The sequence below is a fragment of the Physeter macrocephalus genome, chromosome 19 (assembly GCF_002837175.3).
Source record: "Physeter macrocephalus isolate SW-GA chromosome 19, ASM283717v5, whole genome shotgun sequence".
NCBI lineage: Eukaryota > Metazoa > Chordata > Mammalia > Artiodactyla > Physeteridae > Physeter > Physeter macrocephalus.
Genome location: NC_041232.1, coordinates 18,268,381 through 18,279,081, shown reverse-complemented (window position 1 = coordinate 18,279,081; position 10,701 = coordinate 18,268,381). Strand labels below are relative to the sequence as shown.

General features: G+C 43.1%; 1 protein-coding gene across 2 annotated transcripts in view; it reads left to right on the top strand.

Annotated features, from left to right (window-relative positions):
• Nucleotides 1-759: 759 nt before the first annotated feature.
• ANAPC5 (anaphase promoting complex subunit 5) overlaps nt 760-10,701 on the top strand; it is a 42,230-nt gene continuing 32,288 nt past the window's right edge. For both annotated transcript variants that reach the window (XM_024120641.2, XM_024120642.2), the window contains exons 1-4: nt 760-1,061; nt 4,220-4,299; nt 4,772-4,881; nt 5,750-5,942. In XM_024120641.2, coding sequence (XP_023976409.1) covers nt 855-1,061; nt 4,220-4,299; nt 4,772-4,881; nt 5,750-5,942 — 590 coding nt within the window. In that variant the 5' untranslated portion in view covers nt 760-854. The remainder of the gene's footprint in view (nt 1,062-4,219; nt 4,300-4,771; nt 4,882-5,749; nt 5,943-10,701) is intronic.

Sequence of the window (10,701 nt, the reverse complement as noted above, 5' to 3'; positions counted from 1 at the left end):
CAGAATATAATATTAGGTAGGAAACTAAGATTCCCCACACGGAGGTGACAATTATCTCCTATTACACGTAAGGATACATGGCCACTTGCAACCTGACCTGGCTGTCTGCAAATGGCGTTTGCGAAATACCGAGGGAAAAAATGTTTATTCGCGCATTAAAAAAGAGCTAAATGAAACTTCCAAACTTTGAATTTAAAAATTAGCATAATGAATTAAATACAAATTTTAAAGGTGCAAGTTTAACTTCGTTGCTTTTTTTGTTGTTGTTCTCAGTGGCAGACTTGCCATTACATTTATTTATTTATTTACTTACGGCAGTGCCACGCGGCATGTGGGATCTTAGTTCCTCGACTAGGAATGGAACCCGAGCCTCTGCAGTGGAAGCGCAGAGTCCTAACCATTGGACCACCAAAGAATTCCCTAACTTCTTTGCTTTTAAACGCAATCATTTTTTAATTTAATTTTAATTATTTTCAAATTAAATGAACAAACTGGGCAGCCCTCCAGGCCGTTCAGACCTCGCCTGCAAGCTTCGACTCACTTTCACTCGGTGCCAGTCCACGTGGACCGGGAACCTGCTCTCCTTCCGCAAGAGTTTCTGTAGGGACTCAGTCTTTAGGTGCACCGCCTTTGCCCCACCCTTCACAGTACTTCTAGGCATTTTGATTGGCTGTAGCGCTCCCTCGTGCTCTGGTCTCGTTGCTCTGATTGGCCGACGGCATGCCGTCGGGAGGATGCCGGTTTCCTGGGATACGGCGCCGGCGGGCGGAGGCCTAGGGCGGGTGGTGGCGTGCTCGGAGCGGGACCCTGGCCGCGGTGCGCACCAAGGCTCCTGGACATAGTCCTGGGGCGCCATGGCCAGCGTCCACGAGAGCCTCTACTTCAACCCCATGATGACCAATGGGGTGGTGCACGCCAACGTGTTCGGTATCAAGGACTGGGTGACGCCGTATAAAATCGCGGTGCTGGTGCTGCTGAACGAGATGGGCCGCACTGGCGAGGGCGCCGTTAGCCTCATGGAGCGGCGGAGACTCAACCAGCTGCTCCTGCCGCTGCTGCAGGTGAGGGGCTCCTGCTCATTCAGCAAACCCTTACTAAGCAGCTGCTCTGTGCCGGACAACTCCTTGGCTGGGGGCACGGGGGTTCATCGGACACTCTCTCTGCCGTGTAGGATCGCGAAAAATATAGTTAATACTACCAGCTAACACTTAGTACTTAACGATGGACCAGGCACGTTACATTCATTTTTGGGGGGCAGGTTTATATCTGGCTCCAGCATTTATTAGCTGAGTGACTGGGAGAAGAGTTATTTTCTCAGATCCTCCGTACTCTGTAGAATGAGGCTATACATGTAGGCCTGATCGTTGGAGACACAGCTACAGGCTCTGTACCCTAGAGGACCGTAATAAGTGGTAACAATGACATAAAAGTAACAGCCAACACTGATTGAACACTTACTGTGTACTAAGCACTTTACATGTTTTATTTCATTTTGCAGACTGAGGTTGTAGCTCCACCACTTACCCGCTGTGCGACTTGGGCAAGTTCCATAACTTATTTGGGTCTTTGCTTTCTCTCTGTAAAATGAAAGCAATAATAGAAACTGTCATGTGATGGCCGTATTAAGTTAGAAGATCCATGGGAACACTTTACAGTGTATGGCACATAGTAAATGCTCAGTCAATTTTAGCTATTTTCATTTTAATCTCATAGGGATAGGGCATGCACTTTCCCTTATATCAGTTGTGGTTTTTCCATTTATTTGTGTGATTATATGAGTGATGTCTCTCTCCCCTACTAGACTGTAACCTACATGAGGGCATTACTTTGTCCTATTTTTGTTCACCCTTGTATCCCCAAAGCCTAGTACTGTATAGTTTACAAAGGGCTTTTTTTTTAATCCATCACCTTTTTTGGGGCAGGGGGAGAAGGGGTACCGAGGACACAGGTTAAGTGGCTTGCCCAGTTAAATAAAGGTAGTGGGGTCCCCATAACTTGCAGCTCCCAGTCCTATCTACATTACTATTATAAGTGTGTTTCCCCATTATTCAAATAAAAGTCATAATACTAAAAAATTTGATAGAGAAAAGAAACAAAACAATAATTCTGGTGCCTTGTGTGTTTTTCTGCCTTTGTTCTTGCTCTTTTTTGTGTCTTGGATTCTCCTTCTGTTTTTTTGCCTGGCTAACTATCGTGTAGTTTATTTTATTTTGTTTTGTTTTGTCGGCTGGGGGCGGGAGGGGGAGCTGCGCTGCACAGCTTGCGGGATCTCAGCTCCCTGACCAGGGATTGAAGCCCGGCCACAGCAGTGAACACCCGGAATCCTAACCACTAGGCCACCAGGGAACTCCCACTACTGTGTAGTTTTAATCAATGTGTATATAGAATTCGTCTAGCAAAATTCCACCCTTTACTTATTTGCTTATTGTTTGGCTTTAAAAATTAGCTAGTTTTTAACTACTCAACTAATACATGAAGATTCATTGTAAAAACTTTAAATGATGCTAAAATTGATGGAGTGAAAGGTTATGGTTCTTCTGCAGGCCCTCTAATCCTGTTCCCTCTCAGAGATTGTCACGGTTAATGTTCCTTCATTCAACTATTTATTTATTTATAAAATTTATTTCTTTATTAATTTATTTATTTTTGCTGCATTGGGTCTACATTGCTGCCCGTGGGCTTTCTCTGGTTGTGGCGAGCGGGGGCTACTCTTTGTTGCAGTGCGTGGGCTTCTCATTGCGGTGGCTTCTCTTGTTGCGGAGCACGGGCTCTAGGAGCATGGGCTTCAGTAGTTGTGGCGTGCAGGCTCAGTAGTTGTGGCACACGGGCTTAGTTGCTCTGTGTCATGTGGTATCTTCCCGAACCAGGGCTCGAACCCGTGTCTCCCGCATTGGCAGGCGGATTCTTAACCACTGCTCCACCAGGGAAGCCCCATTCAACTATTTATTGAGTAACAGTTCAGAATGGATCTTTCTAGACCTTTTGCTGTGTGTATCTGTATATAGATAGGTAGATGCATATCATTATAAGTATATATACATATATCCTTTTAATTTAATTTCCCCCCCTTTTTTTTTTTTTTTTACATAAATGCTACTTCTATTCTACAGCTTATTCCTTTCACTTAACAGGTCTTGGAGATCTTTTCTTGTCAGCGTATTTGAGTAGATCTACTTCATTCTTTTTAACGACTGCATTGTTTTCCACAGTAAGAAAAGAAACATAATTTAACTCATGCTTTTAATTAATATTAAAATTTGTAAATCAAAAATGAACTCTTTATTCATGGACTTATAGGTTCTTTTTAGTTTTTCTTCATTTCAAACAATGCACATGGAACATACTTGCCCCAGAACTGGGATTGCTGGGTTATCCACATCTAAAATTGACCTACTGAACTTACTGTTCCCCAAATATTCAGTGTTTAGTTTTAAACCTCAGCTAGGTTGTAACCTTCTTTTTTTTTTTTTTTTTCGGTATGCGGGCCTCTCACTGCTGTGGCCTCCCCTGCTGCGGAGCGCAGGCTCCGGACGCACAGGCCCAGCGGCCATGGTCCACGGGCCCAGCCGGTCCACGGGCCCAGCCGCTCCGTGGCACGAACCCGCACCCCCTGCATCGGCAGGCGGACTGCCAACCACTGCGCCACCAGGGAAGCCCTGTTGTAACCTTCTTGATAGCTGAGGTTGCATACTCTCTGTCTCTAATGGTACCTTTTATGGACTTGGGCACATAGTATGACTGCCTACCTTACAGTGTTTTAGGGAGGATCAAATGAGATTATGTTTATGGAAAATAGGACCCCTGTGTTTGTATAATGTTCTCCAGGTTACAAAACAATTTGAATTATTTTACTTAATCTTTGCCACAAACAAGGGAGGTTATTATTATCTCCATCTCACTGATGAAGGAAACTAGGGCTCAGGGAGGCTACAACTTTGCCATGATTGCAGCACTGAGAAGGAAGGAACCTCAGACTCCAGGTTTTACGCTTTTTTTGCATTCAAGTCATTCCTCCAACTAAAAGAGAATGCTGTGCAAATGTGAAGTATTACTTCAGTGTTTTAGGCAGATAGGTTTTTTTCTCTTCCTGATTTGAGATTTCATATTTGGAATGATTGTAAAGCAGAGAGGTTGGTAAATGAATTCATGTTTGCAGATGTTTATCAGTCTCCAGCTCTTTAAAATTTTTCTGTAACCTTTCTATCTCTCCTTTACCCAGGGCCCAGATATTACGCTGTCTAAACTTTACAAGTTAATTGAAGAATCTTGTCCTCAGCTGGCAAATTCAGTACAGATCAGGTAAGCTTCATTTTCCTCTGTATATATGAAAAGATGTCAAAGTAGATAAAACTTAGAAGAGGGCACATGGTGATTAATTCCTTAAAAAAACCACTTTATTATTCTAGGTTGTTTTCTTAAGTACATGTATTTAATTTTTTTTGAAAAATGGATAGCATTAAACATACTGCTTCAAAATTTATTATTCTGTACAGATCTACATTGCTCGTTTTAGCTGTTGCAGAGAATTTCATTTTTACTGGCTGATATGTAACTTTGAGAAATTTTATAATCAAGAAAACATCAGCAATGATACTTTTCAGAATATGAGAGTGACATTCTGGATTATCAAATTTGTTTTGTGTGCCACCATTTTATATGAATCTCTGAATTGTTTTTAAAATAGATTTAATTTAGGTGATTGTGGAATGTGAAATGTGGGAAGATGTTCAAAGGGCCTTCCTAAAATACACACCTCATTTTTCTTGTTCAGAATCAAACTGATGGCTGAAGGCGAATTGAAGGATATGGAACAATTTTTTGATGACCTTTCAGATTCTTTTTCTGGAACTGAACCAGAGGTTCACAAAACGAGTGTAGTAGGTATGAAGTTCTTCTAAGGAGAGCAGAGAATATTTTCACTGAAGTGAACTGCTCTCTAAATCACATCTGTCGTTACTCTGCTGTATCTGAGCACACACAGTGGGGATGTTGGACATGTTATAGTTTGTATTCATCGCCTTGCCATTTTGACCTGTGTTTAAATAATTGTCTTGTGGAAAAGCATCTTCTGTTTTGTCTGCTGTCGTCAGAGTGTTAGCCTGGTCGTGGAGCCTTTTAGGGTTCCTCAGCTCTTTCTAACAGTCCTCTGCTCACTTGTCCACATTGTACGACTGAGTCAGGGTCACCAGCTAAACTTTTATGAAGAGAGGTAAGTAAGAGTAGATTACTGATATAGTTTATAAGGCAAGGGTATATATGACGTTTCTTGATGATTTTCTGTTAGCGGGATAGTCATGTTCCATCCATCTGGCATTTTTTTCCTGGTAGTTTTTATGTTCTTTACCATCAGTTATTTATTGATCTTCCATGTGCCAGGCTCTGGACTTTAAGAGAGACTGGAAACTTCCTCTTATGGAGATTGCTTTCTTGTGGCTGTGGGCAGAGGAGCAGGCAGACAGTAGAAAGTAAACAAATAGGATCACTTCAGATGTTGTAACAGTCACGGAAGGATACATTGGCTGGATAAAGAGTGGAGCGCGGGTGGGAGGGCTGAGCCTTTAATATAAAGAGAAAATCAGCTTCGTAAAAGGTGGTGAAAGAAGATGCTATGCGGAGGGGAACAGCAACTGCAGGTGACTTTTTTTTTTTTGGATTATTTTGGAGGAAGAACTGCAACAAATAGTCATCAACTTTTTGTAGCCTGGATTTCAAGTTAATGCCTTCACCTCCTCTCTGTCTTGTTTCATAGGTTTATTTCTGCGTCACATGATCTTGGCCTACAGTAAGCTTTCTTTCAGTCAAGTGTTTAAACTGTACACTGCCCTTCAGCAGTACTTCCAGAATGGTGAGAAAAAGACGGTGGAGGATGCTGATATGGAACTGGCCAGCAGAGAGGAGAGCGAAAGAAAAATGGAAAAAGAAGAACTTGATGTATCTATAAGGTAACTTGGGTTTTTCTGGCGGGAATCCCTTTCCTGTGAAATAGCATCATTACGGGAGCAGTAAATCCTCATTCATCCAGAGTTCATGTGCTGGCTGTCATCTTTTTGTCCCTCCGGATCCAGGAAGTTCACCCTTACGGGCTGCCTCAGTAAGCTCCTTGCCCTCTAACTTCTGAGTGAGAGGCACTGGTGGGAAATCCAGAGGGTCAAGGAGAGTGAGGTCAAGGTGGTGATTCACTGGCTCCCTTCCTTCGGGGTCATGGTGGGCTGGCTGTAGGGTCACAGCCTCTGTCAGGTGGCCTGCTCTGCATACCTCAGGGGTCTAGTAACTGGGAAGGTTTCCCAGGCCCAGTGCAGAAGGTGCCCCACTATTACCAGCCCTGGAGACTATATTACCCGCTATGGCTTATCCATCCCCTGCCCCTATTTTTGTAACTGGCCCTTTATTAAACTCTTCTCAAATTACCCCATTTGAATATGCCATTTGTTTTCTGCTGGGACCCTGAACGGTAGTGTTCATTATATCACAGTGAATTAACAATGGATTAATTCAGTGAAAATTTATTGAACGCCTCCTAAAGTTTAAACCTAGGGATGTAGTGCCACTGCTTCCCTAGTTGTTTAAGGTCAAAGCCTAGGCATGTCCCTGCGTCCTCCCCCTCCTTCACCCCTGCAGCCAGTCCTTCCGCAGATGCAGCCAATCCTTCCTCCTCAATATGTTTGGAATTAGTTCACCTCTGTCCATCGCCACTGCTTCCCCTGTGGTCTAAGCACCGAATCTCTTTCCTGGATGACTGCCCTAGCCTCCCGGCTGCTTTCCTTGCCTCCACTCTTGTCTCCTTACTATCAGTTTTTCCTGCAGCATCCAAGGGAACGATTGTGATGTAAATCACACCACGTGTTCTTATGCCCCAAACCCTCCTTGACTACACATTGGAATTTAGACAGAAATCTGAGCTACTGTGGCCTCGTTACTTGCATGATCTGGCCCCTGTCATCTTCCCTACCTCCTTCTCCTTACTTTCCCTTCGCTGGCAGAGTCTGACTGCTCTGGCTCGCTTTCAGTTTCTTCAATACCAAGCCGAGATCTGCCTCAGGGTGCCTTGCAGGCTCTCCCTGGCTTCTCACCTCGCTTGCTCCCTTTCACCGTTCAGATCTCAGCTCCCGTGTCCTCACACAGGCCTTCCCTGACCACATGTCTGAAGTAACCTTCATCCTGAATACTTCCAGCTTCTTTATTTCTTCCATAGCTCTCCTTACTAAGTAACTTTGTGCATTTATTTACTTAGACTCATTTGTATTTGTCTTTGTACCCTTTCAAGAGCTAAGACCCTTCTCTGTCGTATTTCACCTCATTTTCCTCAGTGCTTGGCTTGTAATGTCTGTGAATATGTGTTGGATGAATGAATGCAGAGAATCAGAACACATCATTCATCGCCCACACTGGTAACTGGCCCCATAAAACACTTTGTATTGACTTCCCTTCACTGTCTCACGTCCCCTCTCCCCAGCTGTTACCTGGGATCACCTCCCAAATAGACTACTTATATTTGGAGGGAAAAACACATAAAGAGTGTGTGTGTGTGTGTGTGTGTGTGTGTGTGTGTGTGTGTGTGTGTGTGTGTGTGTTTTGTATTTCCTGATCTCAGGGAGCCCACAGTCTGGTGAGGAAGACTGGCACCCAAACAGATCACTACAAGTAACAATGTGTTCAGAGCTCTGAGAGAAGTAAGCCCCACCTGCCCTATGTAGGCTGGCTAACCCCCTTGGGGGCTGGGGGAGGTCTGTGTGTGTAGCCAGAGAATATTTCCCTGCAGTTCCTATGAGTGGCCTTTGTACAGTTATGTGATTTGTTCAGCACACTCTGGGAGTAAGAAGATTGTACCAGTAAGTACTTCCAAAAACTCAGAGTTGCTCAAAGAGGCTTCTCATCTAGTGGAAAGGCAGTACCTTGTAGGGTTGAGTCTGGCCCTGGAGTCAGACCCCTGGATTTGAATTCTGGCTCCTCCACTTATTCCCTTAAGACCTTGGGCAAGTCACCCTCTCTGTACCTCAGTTTTCTCATCTGCAAAATGGGGCTCATGTCACCTCCTCAGAAGGTTATTTTGAGAATTAAATGATAAATCTATATGAAGTGTTTAGAACTGTGCCTTTAAACATTTGACAAATATTCACTATTCTTCTTCTTCTCTAATTTCTCTTTTGTTTAATTCCGCTGAGGAAGGGTTCGAGAAAACAAAGTAATCTTTGTCCTAGCTACTTTATATGCTTAAAGTAGCAGAATGTCAATTCTTCAGAAATGTTAAAATTCAAACTTTTCTTATTTAGGCTTGACTTTCTCCTAAATTAATCTGATTTAATTAGGTCTAACTGCATCGTTTTGTTTTTATTCCAATCTAAGAATTCATTTGTGTGTAATAATAGTGTGTATACTGTTAAGGTGTATGGTTTAAGAAAGTAGTGTGCATTTAGTAAACTGAATTTCATCACTGAAATAGAAGAAATATATTATTTAAATATTATTCTACTTAAGTATTATAATTCTTTGTCCAAAAAGAAATGATTTTGACTTGTTATAGGATTTTTAAAATTTCATAATGTATATTTACATACATTTCTTGATTCTTTTAAAAAGGAAAATTTCATTTTTTTCTTTTTGTGTTCTTTTCTAGTGTTTTATTGCATTATGAGAGGCTTCTCACTTTAGCCCTTTCATTTTCTTCCTTCCTTTCTTCCTTTCTTTCTTCCCTCCCTCCCTCCCTCCCTCCCTTCCTTTCTTAGTTATTGGAATGTTTTTAGGTCTTGCTTTCTTCAGGGAAATTATTTTTCTTGCCCTAGAAATTTGTATTAAAATTAGAAAGGCCAGAGCAACATTGACTAGCTTGCAAATCTCCCATCCTACAATGAAATTACTACTGTTTGAAAAAGGGGAACCCACCTGTTAATTTAGAGGGGAGGGAATAAATATTCAGTGAACGAATGTTTATCAGGTGTTTTTAAAAAATCCAATTACAGAAGAAAGTACAGACTGACATTTAGCTTCAGCTTTTCATTTGCTCGTTGTTGCTACAGGGCAGCATTTGTTTCCTGCAATAAGAGAGGGGGGCTTACAGGGTTACACCTTGTGAGTTTGCAGCAGAGGTTACTAGTCTGCAAGCTGCTGGAACTACATCTTCTCTGTGCTTCTAAAAAGATCTAACAAAAGTAGAAGTTCTCTGGCATTTCTTCACTTGCCAGTGATTTAATATAAATCTCCCAAATTCATTAATTTATTCAGCAAATACTTATTCAGTGCTTCTGGTGTGCCAAGCACTATGCTAGCTGCTATGCTGTCAGCGCAGAGGAGAAAGCTCCTGTCCTCATGGAGTTATGTGGGGAGGGTCAGGTAATCGAGCGGTAACTAAATTAATAAGTAATGTAATTTCAGAGAGTGTCAGTGCAGGAAAGGAATGACTGGGACACAGGGATACAGAATAACTGTGGGGTGCTGTCGGGGAAGGGCCCTTTAAGACTGGGAGCTAGGTGACGAAGGAGCCAGCCCCGAGAAGAGTTGCCAGAGCACATGCAGACTCACGGCTCCCAAGACAGGACAGGCTGACATACTGGAGGGACAGATGGAGGACACTGTGGCCTGAGCACACAAGTTGGGAGGAGGGGTTGGGGCACCGCTCCGGTCACACACCTCAGAAGGGTTCAGGTCCTCATGGCCTCCTGGGTGTTTAGTAACTGTTCCCAATCTCAGTCCTTCCCCTCCCCTGCTTTTGTCTTGTCATCACGCTGCTCAGAAGTCTCCAGAGATTCACAGGGTCTCCCAGCCTGGTATTTGAGGCCTTCCACCGTTGACCTTTCTGACCTTAATTTCTGCTCCTCAACTTGGATCCTTTACCCCAGCCAGCCAGGTGTGCTTCTATCCCTCTAACAGGCCAGGCATTTTCCCATTCTGCATCTTTTGGTTTCCTTTCCTGGAATGCCTTCTTCCTTCCTTGTCATTTCTTCACTCCTTGCCAACTTTCAGGGTCCTCACCACTTCAGCTGGAGTGATTTCTCCCTTTTCTAAGTGCAGAGATCATATTAATTCTTGGTATTTATTGTTTATTGCCATCTTTTCACATGGGCTGGTCTTAACCTTCACCAAGACTGTAAGCCCATTAAGACATTTTCTTGGGGGACCTAGACTTGTGTTTTATGCATCGCAAGTACATAAACACCCCAGTTTGTTGACTGTTTAATCCTATGTTATATTTAAAAAATTTCAGTTATAGTGGGTGATTTGAGCCCTTTAGAGGAGTTTCCAGAGTCCTTTTGAGAATCTGATGAATGCCATGTACTATCCCCACATTAAAAATGCATATTTTGCATACAGTTTTACAAGGTTCATGGGCTCCTAAAGCCCATCCGTGGACCCAGGTTAAATGCCTTTGATGTGTAGCACTTGTAAGTCTAAAATTCTGTCTCAACTGGTAATGGGATTCATAAACAAGGTATACTTGAGTCCTTTTTCTAAAGGAGTAACCCCCTTCCTAAATTGAATACATTTGTGGCTTTTTTTTTTTTAATTTATTTATTTGGCTGCGTTGGGTCTTAGTTGTGGCCCTCGGGATCTTTGTTGCCACGTGCAGGACCTTTAGTTGCGGCATGCGAGGCTTTTAGTTGCGGCATGCGGGGTTTAGTTCCCTGACCAGGGATCGAACCTGGGCCCCCTGCGTTGGGAGCATGGAATCTTAGCCACTGGACCACCAGGGAAGTCCCCCTTTGTGGC